The 17,882-nt window shown below is 41.2% G+C and overlaps 1 protein-coding gene across 1 annotated transcript in view; it reads left to right on the top strand.

Annotated features, from left to right (window-relative positions):
• Tbc1d32 (TBC1 domain family, member 32) overlaps nucleotides 1–17,882 on the top strand; it is a 227,906-nt gene that overhangs the window by 73,169 nt on the left and 136,855 nt on the right. The window contains exons 16-20 of the mRNA XM_087598465.1: nucleotides 1,120–1,321; nucleotides 2,175–2,257; nucleotides 7,964–8,108; nucleotides 13,689–13,776; nucleotides 16,508–16,626. Coding sequence (XP_087454591.1) covers nucleotides 1,120–1,321; nucleotides 2,175–2,257; nucleotides 7,964–8,108; nucleotides 13,689–13,776; nucleotides 16,508–16,626 — 637 coding nt within the window. The remainder of the gene's footprint in view (nucleotides 1–1,119; nucleotides 1,322–2,174; nucleotides 2,258–7,963; nucleotides 8,109–13,688; nucleotides 13,777–16,507; nucleotides 16,627–17,882) is intronic.

The raw sequence follows: 17,882 nt of genomic DNA, 5'->3' as shown, positions 1-17,882 counted from the left end.
GAGACACACATAACCAATAAAGCTATTTACCAAGGAAGAAACAAAGAACTAAAGTTTAAGTCTTAAGATCTAATTATTATCTTTGAGAACATTTGAGGAAATAGGAAATGGGTTGGAGGCTCCTGTGGGGAAACAGTTATTCAAATATAAAGAAAGCTACATTGAGTTGGAGGAAAGCTGCACAGGGAGTGTAAATCATGCAGCAGGGCCTGCAGGGCTTGTAGGAAGTGTAATTTAAGCAAACCTATCCAGGGGAAATGACATCCTGAGAGACTAAAGAGAAGTTTGATATGGGCTGTCTAACTAAAAGTCATAATTTTTATGGGGCACACTACATTTAAAATAGACATTTTGTCGGTGGAGATGTACACTGGGTCACATGTGCAAGGCAAGGATGAAAACATGTTTGCAGTGCTGCTGGAGAAGTCACCATGGAGGCTTGGCTGCTCTCTGACACCCGATGTTTATTGCTTTTGCTTTGCTTTTGTTTTTAAATCTAGAAAAAGTATGAGTATTGCTTCTCTGTGGTGTTAGACTAGGTGATCTTGTTTCTTTCTCATCATTAGCTGTGTGTTATCATGCAAATTACTTCTGTAATCTGTACATAGATTCTCCAACCTGTAAACTCCCATTTCAAAGGACTATAGGAAAAACGATGTAAGTGCATTAAAATATTTAAAACAGCAGCTTTCATATTGGAAGCATTTTTGGTCTCTGCTCCTGTTATTTCTAGGAAACCGATGTCAAGCTTTGAGACAGGGTGGGCGTGTCGTCGGTATTGTATAGGGAAGGTTGCAACAGCTCAAACAACAGGAGATGCTCACTGTAAAGCTGAGAACACTCATGCATGGGCCTGCTGCATGGCATCCATGGATGGCTCTTTAAGGATACGCAGATTTGCTGTTTCTCCCAGCTGATTGCCCTTTCCTGTGTCCCCCAGAAACCTTCGCCATGACTGCACATGTGCACATTGATGGGTCAGGCCTACTGTCTTGTTAGCCAAAGCCTATGAGCTGTGTAAATGGGAACAAGCCCGTGGTGTGGAGGCGGCCGTTTTGTTAGTGCTCCATGACGTCACGCACAGTTGGATTTGGGGTCACATCTGTGGTCTTTTCTTAGCCCTACAGGTGCTCATATAATAGCCAAGTTTTCAAAGAAACTTCTAGAAGACGCTATTTCTATTTTTCCTGGATCGGAAACGTTGCCTGTAGTAAAAGGAGCATTTATTTCTGTGTGTCGTCAGATATATAGTACATGTGAAGGCTTGCAGGTGCTGCTTCCTTACGGCTTACATGATTCTATAGCAAAGGCATGGAAGAAGGTATGTGCTCCAAGGTTCCTCCCTGCAGCTCTGTGCTTCAGTTACAGGCATCATTTCAGTACGTGATCATGGAGAGGGTATCTTAATGGAACATGATTTTCCTCCTTTTCATTTTCCTTTTCTTCCCCTTTCCTCTGTCTGTCCGTCTTCCTTCCTTCCTTTCTAGTTCTCCTCCCTCCCTCCTTCTTTCCTTCCTTTCTATTTCTCCTCCCTCCCTCCCTCCCTCCCTTCCTTCATTCCTTCCTCCCTCCCTTCCTCCCTCCCTCCCTCCCTCCCTCCCTCCCTCCCTCCCTTCCTTCCTTCCTTTTCTTTCTTTCTTTTTGAAAGAGTCACTGTGGAGCTCTGGTTGGAACTTACTATATAGAGCAGGCTGGCCTTGAACTTACAGAGAGCTGCCTGCCTCTGCCTCCTGAGTGCTAGTATTAATGGCATGTGCCATCATGCTAGGTTAAATACTACTTCTCTAGGCTTGTGGTCGTTGGTGTCAGCTCTCCATACTTCTTAACCTGGCACAGGGTGATGTAAGAACCCCCTTCTCAGTAAGGGTCCAAGCCTTTAACTGATTACCACAAAGGTTTGTTCTCTGCTGCAGAAGCGTAAGGTGCCTTTTCTTTGCAGAAGCAAACCTCTTCTGTGGAGGTTAAGATGTCAGGAACACAGTGCAGCAGGAGCCGTGTGCAGACCAGTGGATTGCTAAGTCCTTCAATTTCACTGAACCAGATAATTTACTTTCGAAATAATTGACTTAAAATAGATCAAGGATTAAAAACAGAACTTCAGCATTAGAAATCTCGAGAATAGTGTTATTGGTCAGAAGAGCAGAAAAACGAACTAATCCATTATTTTCTCTTAGACAAGCTTGCTATCAGAAAGGATCCCCACTCCAGTAGAGGGCTCTGACTCAGTTTCTTCAGTGAGCCAGGAGTCTCCCAACAGGTAATCATCAATGTTTCACATCTCTCTATTGTGTTTGTTGAGATAATTGAAATGCACTGGTAAACGGTGGAAAAACATTTTCCAGGAAGTTAACTGTATATGTACAGGTTCAAGGCAAATTGCATTTTATAGGATTATTATCATTTATAGATTATGTTATACTTGTTACAAATGTAGAAATATTAAATAGTTTTTACTTCATTCTGTATTTATATTTTGTGTTAGCAAACTTGGTGGATTGTTAAATTTTCAGAAAAATCAGATAATTATCAAATGCTAAAACTGGAAAGGAATCTTGCATGCACGGTAGAAGTAAGATGTTTCTAGATGGCAAGGAGATCCACTTACTTAGTTTCCAAAATACAGCAAGAGTGTAGTTTAAATATGGTTTTGGCATTTGAAGATTATGTAAATTAACAGTTCACTGTATATATGTGCTTCTTTAGAAATATCAATTGGCTGTGATGTTAGGTTAACGGGGAAATAATTTATTAAACTGAGGTTTAGTGATCTACATGCTCTACGATTTTCTTTTAGTTGATCTGAGCATTGGCACAGTGTGGGTCACAGTAAGGACAGCTTTAAGGGTTCTTCTTTGCTAAATGCTCACTGTGCTTCTTTCTCTTTTGTAGAATAGAGCTTAACTTATAAAATCTGTTAAGTTTTTCAAATTTTGGAAAAGTTTAAGGGTTCAAAATAGTTCATTCTCTGGAATTTTCATGTATGTTTATTTATAATATGGTTAACACACATCAACTGCCTTTTTTCTCCTTTTCATTGAGAGATTATGGAGAAATTAGATAAGCTTTGTCCAGTCCCAAATGCACACTTCACTGTCATCAATTTCCCTGTCATCATCAATAAAACAGAGCAGAAGACATGTTTGCTGTAGGGGGCTGCTTCCTATAGAGCAGAGGTTCTCAGCCTTCCTAATGCTGCGACGCCATAATACAGTTCCTCATGCTGTAGTCATCCCAACCACACAATTACTTCATTGCAACTTCATGATGGTAACTTTCCTACTGTAATGTAATGTAAATATATGATACACAGGAAATTTGATATGTGGCCCCCAAAGTGTTGTACCCCTAGCTTGAGAGCCACTGCTATGGATGGAGTGGACTAGAGAAAAGGCACTGCTTATTCAAGAAGCCATACATTCATTCTTCCTTGACACAGAGTACGGGCGGGTTAATAGGTGGAAAGAGGCAATGTTAGCTATGAGTATGTGCTTACAGGAAAGCAGTCCTAGGGAGGAAGAGGTTTCCTAACCTCTGGTGTTACTGGCTGTGTTCATTAGAGCTCTCTGGGGAGAACAGTAGGATAGATTCATGGATCAATGTATGAGTGAGGAGAGAATCTACTAGGGGCATTGGTTCCTGCTGTTATGGAAGACAGGATATTTGGAAAGTGGATTCTGGGATGTTGAGAATATTGCTTAGTCCAAGTGTTGAGAGTCTCCTGTTGTGAGATTCGGCTGTGAAGGCCAGGAAGCTTTTGATTTTGGTTTCAAAGGGCAAAAGAGTGTTCCTGGGTGCCTAGGGTTAAACTCTGTTGTCCTTCTATCTGGATCCCCATCCAATCGAATGGCCCCTTCTCTACACTGAAGATAGAGCCTCTCCACTTGGTCTACTGAGATTTGTACACCAAATTCCCCTCGAGACAACCTCACAGATATACCCTTAAATAATGTTTTATCACGTTTCTAGCTGTTCTTCAAATCTAGTCAGAATGACATGTAAATTCCTCATTATAATGTCTCAAGAAAAGCCAAAAATTCAATACAATTCACAGTATATTAGAAGTGTATATATCGTTTTTGTCCTAACAGTTCAGTTTACCTTCTGGAAAGACTTGAGCATCTTTTGTTCTTTTATTGAGGGAGCTTATGTGTGATAGGGTTATAGCAGCAAGCCCATCTTCTGTCAATGTACAACTGATACTTGATTTCCTGAGTGTGTGTAGAAATAAGTTTAGTGAATGAGCTTTCTCTAGTCCAAGTTAGGGAGAATAAAAGTTAGCTTAACAAGATAACAGTAAAATAATTGCAACTGTAAAAGCTAATTATTATTATTATTATTATTATTATTATTATTATTATTAACATGTTTTGGATGATCCTGCTCCCGTTTCACATTTAATGGTGTGTCTAGTATTAGAGAATGGGGAAGCTGATACTTCTGGTGGGTATTCATGTCCTTTTACTCTGCCTATTGCTCGAAAACTCCAAATAAAATTTCTAATAGGCTTATCAAAGTGTTCTCATACTTTTTGAGCCAATCACTGTGTGACCTTAGAGAAGATCCAATCACAGAGAAAAAGATGTTAAATTTGTCACAGCCAGGCATTAAAAGACCTTCTTCAAAATGGGAGGTAAATTACCGAGAGTTCTTTGATCTGCAAAGCTCAGCCCATGGTATCCTGACATTAATCACCAGGATATACCTTGCTGTATAGTCAGTGTTTTGTTGCTGTAAAGAGATACCCTGACCCTGGCAACTGTTTTAAATGAGAGCATCTAATTGGGTCTTGCTCACAGTTTCAGGGGTCTAGTCTAGTCTCATGTTGAAAAGTATGGTGACCTGGAGACAGACATGGTGCTGGAGAAATAGCTGAGTTCTATATCTGTAGGACCCAATCAGCCCTACGACTGGGAGGTCCCACTCATGAAAACACGGAGACAGAGCGATGCAATCAAGCAAGAGGTTTAATGATCCAGTGCACTGGGTGGCCCTGTAATCGGGACAGAGGTGACCCCAAATGACAAATGCACACATTTTTTATACACTTGTGGAGGACAGCCTTTGGAAACAGCATGAGTTGATCCTTGATGACACAAAATGACCTTTACACTCCTTAATGGAGAGGTATCTTTGGCAGTCAGAAGAGGGACTGCTAAGGGCCCTTCCCTGTTTGAGGTTAGCTGATTTCCTGGAACAGGGTGTTATCCTAAATTCTTTGGACTGGGTGTTAAAGTCCCAGCCACTTGGTGTTTCCCTAAGGTGGCCTTTGTCCTAAGTTAGAGACCTGGGCCTGGCTTGAGCTGTTGAAACCACAAAGTTTACCCCAGGGACACACTTCCTCTAATAAAGTCACACCTACTCCAACAAAGCCACACCTCCTCATCCCTCTCAAGGAATGCCACTCCCTGCTGACCAAGCATTCTCTGAGTCTGTGGGGTCCATTGTCATTCAAATCACCACACTAAAGGAGAGTGCCCTTTGCAGCTTCACACCTTTTACCACTGCTGCCTCCCAAGGGAAAGGGCAATACAACTCCATGGCTCAGATCTTCTGCCCCTTTTTAACACTGAGGGGCAGTTCCAGAGTTCCAGAGAAGATTTATTAAAGCATGCCAACACTTACTTTTCAGAATTGTATATACTCTTACATTATGTAGTGGTGCCACTCATATAACTTGTTTTCTGTTTTATTTGTATTGAATATAAAAACATTTTTATTGATTTTTATGACTAATTTACTAATTTAATGACATATTTCATAGGTATGTTCCTGTGTGAGTGACTTGTCTTAACTTTTCTAAAACTTACTTTAATGTTTCATTAGCATATACTAATTGTATATGATAATGGCTTTAATTATGCCATTTCATACATGTACGTAGTGTATGTCTGTAATAGGCATGCTCTCTGGTCACTTTTCTACTCTATTCCTGCTAATCCCCTTTCACTCCTCAGCTAATGTTGCACTCTGGTTTCATGCCTTGGTAGTGACCCAGTTGGCTGCATTAGGATTGTTTATAGGAGCAAGGATGAGGGTTTGTTTCTGGAGCATGGACATGTGACTAGAGGTCACACCATTCAAGACACTCTCCTTCCACTACCACGATTAGCTGCTTATAAATTCTGAGGCAGGGGTAGGCCTTGGCATCAATGCCACATCAGGAAATGAAGAAAGAGACTTTAAAAAAGAAGACTTTAGTTTGTGATTCTGCCCATATTCTGTTGTGTCTGATCTATCCCTGTGTCTCTTCCTAACAAAGAGCTTTGCTCTGTGTTCATTGAACAAGGTAGAAATCCTAGTATGGGAAAAGGGATGAGGAGTACATTTTTATAGAAATCTTTAACAGTTTTACCAGAAGTTTCTTTCCTGATTCCAGCGGACCCAGCAGAGCATTTGAAACAAACACAGATGTTGTTATACTATATCTGTCTATCCACAGGTTGCATCTAACATTTGTAGGTATTTGCTTACTTTAAGATTGCTTTCGATCTCTTGGCTATGCTCAGAAAATGATTACCACATGCATGTGAACATTCTCTCTCTCTCTCTTCTGGATCAGAGGGATTGAATAACAGTTTCAGATTGAAGCAATGCATTTAGCTTAGGCTGTAAAAGCTGATTAAATGAGAAATACAAGTGATAATAAGTTGAGATCCATTGTTTTGAAGGCAGGTTTCACCTGAGGGAACAGGCTGAGTACACAATATACTAGTGGGTGAGTATGTAGCTCTAGGTGAGCTCAGGGCACACTGCTAGGCTGGATGCAGAGTCTAGCTAAAATTCAGTCTCCCAAAGGCAAGAGCTTTTTTTCCAAAGAAGATATCACTGCAGGCCTCATAATTCCTTCCCCACTCCATGCCTCACTGCTGGGGTTCAGTTTCAGGTCCTCATGCACGCATGACAAGTGTTCTTAGCTAGCAAGCCAGGTTCTCACTATACAGCCCCAGCTAGTCTGGAACTCACTATGTAAACCAGGCTGGTCTCAGACTCACAGAGATCTTCCTGCCTCTGTCATTGGCTCCTAAGTACTAGCATTACAGATTTGTGTCACCATGCCCAGCTAATCTTCTATGTTTGGAAATGTCTATTCTTTCAAACCACACCATCACCACAAAATGTTTCCTTGTGCCAAACACATGTTCTTAAGTAGTTTAATTGCATATAACACTTGGGGCAGGCACACATTTGATATTGGTTCTCGAGGTTATCACTCTTGTACCTTCTGGACTGTGTGGCACCTGACAGATCTTATTATCTACAGTGTAGTGGCTGGGGCTAACAGGTGATGTCCTCACTGGGCAGCTCTCACTTGTACGTTAACTGTTTGTTTGATCTCTGTGATTTAAGTTAACCTGCTTGGTACTCTGAACGATATTTTAGTTCATACGCAAATTGTATATTTTTCTTAATTTTAGGAAAACCTATTTCAAAGATTTAATTGAGCAAATAATATATCTATGGAGTATAGTGTTTTTAAAGGTTTTCTATGGTTTCTGCTAGTTTTTCTCCTCCTCCTCCTCCTTCTTTTACCTCTGCCAAAGTTCTCAGTCTTAAAAATATAATCTGGGAAAACATGTTATTATTCATCTTTAAATAAAATAAAAACTTATGGAAATAAAAGCGAAACCATATATATTATGCTTTAGAACACGAGAAAGCAAATACTTTAATAAAAAGAATGCACAGAAATAATGGACAGTTGAAGGGCAGGGAATGCAAGGGCAGCGGAATCATAAGGGGAGGTGGGGACTGGTCAACGTGCTGCAGCAGAGAACACTCACTCACTGATGGGAGCTGTCGGAGTAGAACTGAGAAAACCTCACAGACCCTTTTCATCTCACAACATCGACAGAGTAATCAGCAGCCAGTGTATACTCTGTCAGCTTAATGTCCACGCCGATCTGAAGCATTTTCTGTTTTGAGCATATTAAATGTCTCTTCGCCATCCCTTTTCCTGTCCCAGTGTGGCTGTGGCTTGGGAAGACAATTTGTTGGATGATTTACTCAATTTTGCTGCCACCCCCAAAGGACTGCTGCTTCTTCAGAGGACAGGTGCCATCAGTGACTGTGTGACGTTTATGTTCAGCCAGTACGCAAAACAGCCACAGGTATGAATTGCCATCTGCTGTAAGCAAAAGGATTGTTGTTGTTGTAAAAGCCACTGAGAGCGTTATTCTGCTCTCCATGTGTGACGAGGTTATTAAGCTTCAGGTAAAATCCCGGGCTGCACTGTAACACTTGATTTTTTTTTTTTTAAAGGAAAGCTTTAGGTAATAGATATTGGCGTCTCTGTATTTTGAAATTGCAAGTAGCCAGATGGAATTGAAAAATTCAGTTAATTTTCCAGATGTTTTATAAGCATGATATAATACCTCCATATGTACCAAAACTGGGTAGAATTTCTGGGAAAAAAATCCTATTACATCTAAATGTATGTATCACTGAGGGTTTAGGCCTCAGGCACTTTTAAAGACACAAACTTCCCTTTAGAGGGTTCATATTCTACTGTTAAATAAAGCTTGCAAGGTAATTTATTTAATCAAGTAGTCTGAAGTAATTGAGTCATAATTATCTCTGAGGTTTTTTTTGTTTGTTTGTTTGTTTTTTCTTTCCTAGTAAAGACATTTCTGGGACTTTTGGATCTTAGCTATGCATTTAACCATATTTTTCTGCATAACAACTTGGTCTTTTGGCTAGGATCAAGGCTGGTGTGTGTGTGTGTGTGTGTGTGTGTGTGTGTGTGTGTGTGTGTGTGGTGTGGCTGTATGTTGCACACACTTGCATGGATGTCAACGTTGATTTTTACTGCTTTCTGAATTGCTCTCCACTTTTGTTTTAAATGTATCTTCTTTTTAATTAGTTTTTAGGCAAGAAATTTAGAGCTGTAGTTTGTGAGGATAAATTCCATTTGTTAGAGTCTGAAAGGACTGCATACATCCCTGGAGCCAAGTAATAGCCTGACCTTTGCAAACTGTCCAGTCTACAGCTTCCTGATCAACCTTACCCTGATTAGTAATTCTGTTTTAGGAGCACCGCTCTTCCCCCTGGGGTGGTCCATTGCAGATGATCAGCGATGGGTTTGGCGTGGTGTGCAGCTTCTCATGTGATGATAGGAGACTTTCTTCCCTGGGTGTTGCCATTTCCCTGGTACTTTCTTGGTAGTATAACACCTAGACATCTTGCAAAGCTTAACCACGCATGATCCTCTGTTCTTGTCACTATAAACTGCTTTCATGACAGATGACAAGACACACCCCTTAATTTTTTTTCTCTTTTCAATCTGGCCTCAGTGGGAGAGAACGCACCTAATCCTGCAGTGACCTAACATGCTAGGGTGGGGGATGCCTGAGGTGCCCACTCACTCAGAGGAAAAGGGAAGAAGGATAGGGGAAGAACTGTGGGTGGGTTGACCTGAGATGGATATTGGGAGGTAAAGTGAATAAATAAATATGAAGCAAAAAAAAAAAGAAATAAAAAGAAAAAGAGAAAAAGAAAAAAGAAGAAAAAAGAAAAGAAAGAAAGAATGAACGAACGAAAGAAAGGAAGAAAGAAAGGAAGAAAGAGAGAGAGAGAAACTTGCAGGGGAAAAAGATTTTGCAGCTGAGTCGTTTACTCCTGTGCAGGACCCTTCTGGAAGACACGGCAGAGTGGGAGTGTGTCCAGGTCCTCTGACCAACCGTGGCTTTTGGCAGTAGTGGGGCTTCCCGCTGGATTCCTTAGCCTCAGGCTGACCTTTATAGAAGCTCCTCAGCCTTCTCCTTCCTGTCTGGCCCCCAGTCTCTTCACCTGCCATCTTGCAAGATGGCAAAGAGCTCCATCCTATTTTTTGAAACAGGCTTTCTGAACCAGGAATTCACCGATTTTGGGGCTAGGCTCGATGACCAGCTGCAGGATGATGTCATTATGCAGGTGGAGGCAGGTATAGGATAGAACGAGGCCTGTCATTGGACGAGAAGGAAGGATGGGTGGGAGAAAAGTTTTAAAGAGGGAGAGGAGCCGGAAGCCAAAGAGATTGTGGAGCAGCAGCGGAGAGAGCATGGAGGCGGATGTTAAGATTCCTCTCTGCACATTTACAGGTTGCTATGAACATTCTTAAGGGAGGGATGTGTACAGGCTTCGTATGTCTAGATGAGCAAATGATATATTATGAATTGGATCAGAGGTTGTGTGTTGTGTGTTCTTCCATGTGGCGATTTAGACGCACTAGCACACCACGGAATTGGGATGTGTGTGTCTGGCATGGTGGCAACCTGCCTTAGGAACTATACGGGGAGAAAGACTGTTGCCAGGCTCAGAGAGCAGCCCTTGGCAGTGTGATATGGGATGGAGCAATGCAGGTGAGAGGCTTTGCTGACTGAGATGAAGATATCTAGCAGATGTCTTGGGGCACTGCGGTGCCAGACCTAGGGCAGGATAAAAGAAAGCAGCCTTGATTTTAATTTTACAGCAACAACCAGCAGCCTTGTCGCTTCTTCCCCAGTGTTGAAATGCTAGGTTTGTGCTACTGAGCCCAGCTTCCCCTCCCCCACTTCATCCCCAAATGTGGGTTCAGGCAGATTGAACTCATGCCTATGTAGGAAGCACTTTACAGATGTAGCCAGGCCTGGAATCAGTTCTTTCATAAAGTGCTTTGATATTTTATGTTGCTAATGGCAAGTTCTTCCCCCTCTACTCTCTTAAATTCAAATCTCCTCCTTTGATTAAAACTATTAGAAAATAAATAACCATTTTTGTTGTCTCTGCCTGATAGTTACCTCTGTTCCTCAGTTTATGGCACCCTTACCTCATCCATCTGTATCAGGTTCCTATTGTCTTCTTTATTTTATTCTAGTATCATTCCAGATTGCTAGTTCTGTTTCACTCTGTACACATTTCCCTTCTGCAAGCTTCCACATTTAACAGTTTATTATCTCTCTCTCTCTCTCTCTCTCTTTCTGTCTCTCTCTCTCTCTCTCTCTCTCTCTCTCTCTCTCTCTCTTCCCCACAGTCCTTTATGTTATTGTAAATATTCTGGTTTAGTTTGAGTCCCTCCACCACAGCCAAGCATAGAGCTGCCCATGCATACTAATTACCTGTTCAGGCTTCCTGTTCTGTTTATACCGTTTATCGTCATGTAGGCTTCCTGTGTGTTTATTCTGTCTATCATTGTGACAACAGGAGAATAGTTCACACACATTTTCTTCATTCAGGTGCTTTACTTCAGCCAGGCATGTCTTTACACGATGCATCTAGAATTAGATGTCATTTTTATGTCCGTAAATTCCAAAACAAAACATTCTTTGCTTCACCCTGGCTGCTCTAGTAGAAGAGACTGCTCCTTTGACATTGGGAATTTACAGCCCATAGTTCTTCATTAGCATATTCATCACATGTTAATGTGCCCCGTTAGTCCAGATATTTTCATCATTAACTTCCTCAGATATTTTTCAAGAAAGCCTAGCAGCTAGGCCACTTTCTTAATTTTGTGGAAGAAACAGTGGACGCTCAGATTAGTTACACGGTGTGTTTTATAGATCTGTTAGCTGACTAGTTATAATGGTTAGACTAAAACTCAGATTTTTTTCTTTTCTAGTTTTTGACTATATGCCTGAAGACTTACCTTGTTTAATAAAATGTCTGCCATGATAATCTTCTCCATTTTCACAATATCTCAGAAATGGGCAAAGCATGTGGCTACTAATAATCCAATTTTCAGGGCCTGTGGGAGGTATTTATGAGTAGGGCATTCTTTAGCAGGAAGATGCAGGGGAGGAAGAATAGGTTTTTATCTCCCTGGGTGTCTGTGTCACTCAGTGCAGAACAATGGATTCTAATTCAAGGAAAATTGTTGGTGTATTTTTTTCAGCTATTTTATTGGTTTCTTATAACTCTACCTCCCTTCAAACCCTTATTCCACCCTAAGCCCTTTCAACCCTGCAACACTAGGTAGGAGAGACAAAAGGCTAGAGAACAAAGAAGATAGACTTCCATAGGTTATTTCCTATTTTTCCGGTTCCTTGGGGCAAGCCTAATCTTTGTCAGACTATCCAGCAGTCCAGAAAAACAGCAATCCAGCAATCCAGCAATTCAGGAACAGAAATGTACCAGCAGGAATCAGCAGGGACCACCAGCAGCTGCATGGGCCCTCTTGGACTGTCCCACTTATAGCTTGTCCAGAGTCCCCAGAATTAAACTCTCTGCAGTTGGCAGAAATCACACCCCTGCTAGTGCATGAGGCAAATCATAATCACTTAGCTTGACTAAGTGACTTCTTGAATTCAAAGAGCTAGGATTAAACTCAGACCAGAAGTAAAATACCACATTGGAACTAATTCACCATGAGGGTTTCCTTGGTTTGTGCTATTACCACCTGGCAGAAATTTCTAGTATTCTAATAGCTGGAGAGCAGTGAGTGGCTGTACCCACAAGGCTGTATTGTGGATAACTAGAATGCTGTGAAACTGCCTCTTATCCCACTCCTGGGCCTGAAACAAAAGCATATTCACATAACATAACTGGGCTTTTAAAGAAACCAAAATTCTCAGTACAGAAAGTGGGAACTATAACTAATGAGATCGAAAAAGAAGGCTAAGTTAAGAAGATGTATACAATAGAAAATTGATGAAATAGACCTAATTCTCAGGATAGCTATTAGTTCCCTTTTAGCTACAGTTTTTGCCTTTAAAACAGAAGGCACATTTTTCTTCTGTTTTAAGAGTTTGAAATTAAACCAGGCTCTTTTAATGAAATGTTCTAATGAAAGAATTCTGAGTGATTAACTCTTCCAGAAGTTGAACATCATATAGGCTAGCAGAATGGGATGGTTGTTTACAGTGTCATTTCACCCCTTTACTGTGATTGATACGAAGAGATCAGCTCACTTTTGTAGTTACCCCAAGCAGGTTTGTTCCTTGTAAAGTGACAAATACTGAAGACCTTTTTACAGGAGAAAACAATATATTGATGATTAGGACCAAGCAGCTCTTCTTTAGAAACAAAAATTGTATTTTCTAGAAATACTTACTTTAAGGAAAAAGCATCAGATTTTAAGTTTTTTTCTTAATTTCTTAAAAACTTATTTAGGAATTTGGTGGTGACAGTTTAAAAACGTGGAAGTAGCCTATAAAGTAAAAATAGAACGTTACAGTTTAATAGTAAGATGGATACAATTTAGAAATGAAAGCTGTCCTACTTCTATTTGATCTAAGACCTTTACTTTACTTATGAGAGTGTCAGGCTACGAGTAACAAATGACTCTTCAGACATATTTATTTTTAACTCTTGTGTGTTCATGTGTGCGAGTTCAGATGTCCACAGGGGCCAAGGTGTTGGATCATCTGGAGCTAGAGGTACCGCTGGTTAAGAGCCTCCAGGTATGGATGTAGGAACTGAACGGAATTCTGGGAACTGAAGTTGGGTCCTCTGTAAGAGCAGCATGTGCTCTTAACTGCAGCCTCATGACTTTAGTGTCTGACTAAGTGACTCGTTTAAATCAAAGAGCTAGGATTAAACTCGGACCAGAAGTAATTGTTACAAATACCACATTGGTACTAATTCTCCGTGAGGGTTTCCTTGTTTTGTGTTTTTATCACTGGGAAGAAATTTCTAGTATTCTAATTGTTGAAGAGCAGTAAGTGCTGTACCCACAAGGCTGTTGTGGGTAACTAGAACGCTGAGCTCTTTGCTTCTCCGTGTGTTCTTCATGTTAGGTCAACAGGCAGAAGAAGTTCGGCTATGAAGTCTTGGTTGTGCAGGTGGCATCCACAGCAGCGGGTGCAGTGGCTCTGCAGAATTCAGGCAAGTCTCCCCCGCTGGGTAAAATGCAATCATTGTAAGTAAAATAAATACCTGAAAATTTAGCACAATAAACTTCCAGACTATCTTTACCTCGTAAATTCTACTTCCCAGTTTGTGATTACGTTGAAGGAAGTTTGTCTTTGTTCTCCAAGAAATTCCAGTGGTACCCGATAATCTATGCTGGAACATTGATTATTGGAGAATCACTCCTCACTTTATAATCCTGAAGAACGACTTTCTGCCTTGATATAATTATGCCTGAGAGAATGGCTCAGTGCTTAGTCTGGTAGATTTGCATATGCATCGAAATGCACTATCATCATAGCTGTCATGTGCCTGTACCAGTCTCTTACTCCCTCCATTCCTCTTCCTCTAGAAAGCATGGCCCTCACTGTAGCCTTCTCATGCTCTTTGGAGTTTTTATTTCTATATATTTCCCAATATCAACTGGAGACGTAGGGAAGTAAGCCATGGTGATTTTATTTGTCACATATTTAGTTTACTGAGCATCAGCCAACACGTACTTAGTGTTAGTGAAATAGAAGTCACAGGGGGAGGTGGCAAGTCACCACAGTTCTGTCAGTGATTACTTTTTTGCATTTTAAGGGATATTTTATGTATGTGCATTTCAAATATTATCCCCTTTCCCGATTCCCACCCCTCCTGTTTCCCCCCCCCCCTACTTTTATGAGGATGCTCCCCCCACTACCCACCCACTCCTACGTCACCACCCTGGCATTCCCCTACACTGGGGAAATGAGCATTCACAAAACCAAGGGCTTCTCCTCCTATTGATGCCAGAAAATGCCATCCTCTGCTACTTATGTGGCTGGAGCCATGGGTCCCTCCATGTGTACTCTTTGGTTAGTGTATTATTCCCTGGGATCTCTGGAACTTCCGGTTATTTGATATTGTTGTTCTTCCTCTGGGGTTACAAACCCCTTCAGCTCCTTCAGGCCTTTCTCTGACTCCTTCATTGTGGTCCCTGTGCTCAGTCCAGTGCATCCTCATCTGTAGCAGTAAAGCTCTGGCAGAGGCTATCAGGAGACAGCTATATCAGGCTCCTGTCAGCATGTACTTCTTGCCGTCCACAATATTGTATGGGGTTTGGTGGCTGCAGATGGGATGGATCCCCAGATGAGGCAGTCTCTGGACGGCCTTTCCTTCAGTCTCTGCTCCACTCTTTGGTGCAGATGAAGACTGGTCTTCATATCAGTGATTTCTATTACATCTCCACCCAAGCCAAAACAGTTTGGGACATTTTTTATTTCTGCCCAACTAATTTGGACTCTTTCTGTGTTCCTTGACAAAACTTACTTAGAGTAAAATCCCTGTAGCACTGTAGACAAGAATATAATAGAACCATTTGAAGATTATTTCATCCCAGAGCTGCTTGTCATGAAGTAGTTAAGCTTTTGAACCTCATACTGTCACTGTTTTTTTTCCGATGGTTAAATGAAATTTTGAATAGGTCATAAGATGACCACCAATTCCTAAGCCCTTACATTACAGGCACTGGACTGGCCACTTTACATTCATTGTCCCATGTGTGAGCTGTAGATACTCTGGAATTATCATTTTCAAATACCACTCTCATTTTCATGCTCTGGTCTCTGGAAAAGATGAGGGACCCCCCCCCCAAGTGACTATAAGCTAATTAATAAACTTATAAATTAGACTTTTAATTAGACTCTGGTATCCTCAGTTATAGAACCCACACTTTTTAGTTGTGTCCCCAACCCTGACTTCTCTTATTTTGTTCTAGGCATTTAACAATATATACTCTCATCATTTCTGCCTGCCTGTAGTTCTTTGTGTAGACTTAAGTCCTCATGGGCTTTCTGCTGTCTGTTTTAACAACTTGTAGTTGTTGTCTCTGGTCAGCTCCCATTTCAGCAGTTGTATTGATGAGACTTTATGGGTATAACCTCTGTCATTACCAACAGACACCGTCTCACAGCAAACACCCTGAGCTCAGGTTCTTCCTGTCCTTGCACCCCATCTTCTGCTATGTTCCCTGAGCCCTGTGTGTGGGATTTGTGTTGTAGATGCATCCACTGGGATGGGGCTCCAGCACTCTGCATTTGATTGGTTGTGGCTTTCTGTAACAGTCCGCATTTCTTGGAAAGGGAAGTTCCCTTGATGAGCGTGAGGTCTACAGGTTTGTGTGGATGTAAGGACGAATAGTTAGAATGTAGCTAGGAATGAAGACATACTAACTTTATGATTAAATAGTAGGTTTTTGTAGGTAGTGTATGATTTGAATTTAATAGTCCATTTTAATATTCATTTTCATTTAGTGAGAGAGTATTTGACTCAAGAGAATGTAAAGGTTGGATTGAAGCAAAGTTCGGAATTGTTTCAAACATATGGTATTGTAAATGATATTATGTTAAGTAAACATATTCTTGGAATGCCTGCCCTACTTTGATACGTCTTTTCTCTTCCTCCAACTCCTGAATACATTCTTTGTAGTATCCAGGGAAAACCCTTTTCATGATTTATTTAACATTTCAAGGAGATAGAATATCCTAAACATGTAGTAAGTACCAATAGCGAGTACCATTTCTATCAAGGGTACTATTTTTTTGTAAGAATCAAGTATTTTTCCTCCGTGAGGAAATCTTTTCATAAGCATAATCTTACCTCTGCTCCTTAAACCCGACTATACTATTTCACACTATAGTATAAACGATGCTATCAATATGACATAAGTAATACTTCTTCCTAGGCTTCATTAGTGCCTTGATAACTGAATTATGGGCCAACCTTGAATGTGGAAGAGATGATGTAAGGCTAACTCATCCCAGAGCTACCCCAGTGGACCCAATTGACCGAAGCTGTCAGAAGGTAAGAAGCTGCGTGATGTCATGGGCATAGACTTGAAAGGTATTGAGCAGAAACCTTAAGTGTACAAGCAGCAAAGTTAATCTTTTTATATTGGTTATTTTTTATTTACACTTCAAATGTTTTCCCCTTTCCCAGTTTCCTGCCCATAAACCCCCTATCCCATCCCACCTTCCCCGGCTTCTATGAGGGTGTTCCCCCTGGGTATTGAGCCTTGGCAAGACCAAGGGCTTCTCCTCCCATTGATGCCCCACAAAGCCTTCCTCTACTACATATGTAGCTGGAACTATGGGTACTCTTTGGATGGTGGTTTAGTTCCTAGGAGTTCTGATTGGTTGCTATTGTTCCTATGGGGTTGCAAACCCCTTCAGCTCCTTCAATCCTTTCTCTAACTCCTCCAATGGGGACCCTGTTCTCAGTTCAGTGGTTGGATATGAGCATCTGCCTCTATTTATCATGCTGTGGCAGAGCCTCTCAGGAGACAGCTGTATGAAGCTCCTGTCAGCTTGCACTTCTTGGCATCAGCAATATTGTCTGGGTTTGGTGGCTGTATGTGTATGGAATAGATCCCCAGGTGGGACAGTCTCTGCATGGCCTTTCCTTCAGTCTCTACTCCACACTTTGTCTATATATTTACTCCTGTGAATACTTTTGTTCCCCCTTCTAAGAAGGACTGAAGCATCTGCACTTTGGTCGTCCTTCTTCCTGAGCTTCATGTGGTCTGTGGATTGTATCTTGGGTAATCTGAGTTTTTGGGCTAATATCCACATATCAGTAAGTTCATACCATGTGTGTTCTTTTGTGATTGGGTTACCTCACTCAGGATGATAACGTCTAGTTCCATCCATTTGCCTAGGAATTTCATAAAGTCATTGTTTTTAAAAGCTGAGTAGTACTCCATTTTGTAAATATACCACATTTTCTGTATTCATTCCTCTGTTGAAAGACATCTGGGTTCTTAACAGTTTCTGGCTATTATAAAGAAGGCTGCTATGAACATAGTGGAGCATGTGTCCTTGTTATATGTTGGAACATCTTTTGGGTATATGCCCAGGAGAGGTATAGCTGGGTCCTCAGGTAGTGGAATGTCCATTTTTCTGAGGAACCTCCAGACTGATTTCCAGAATGGTTGTACCAGCTTGCAATCCCACCAACAATGGAGGAGTGTTCCTCTTTCTCAACATCCTCGCCAGCATCTGCTGTCACCTGAGTTTTTGATCTTAGCTATTCTGACTGGTATGAGGTGGAATCTCAGGACT

Source organism: Rattus norvegicus, chromosome 20 (genome assembly GCF_021556685.1).
Source record: "Rattus norvegicus strain SHRSP/BbbUtx chromosome 20, alternate assembly SHRSP_T2T, whole genome shotgun sequence".
In the NCBI taxonomy this organism is placed as follows: Eukaryota; Metazoa; Chordata; class Mammalia; order Rodentia; family Muridae; genus Rattus; species Rattus norvegicus.
The sequence above is the reverse complement of the archived record's forward strand: the minus strand, read 5'-3'. Positions and strand labels throughout refer to the sequence as shown.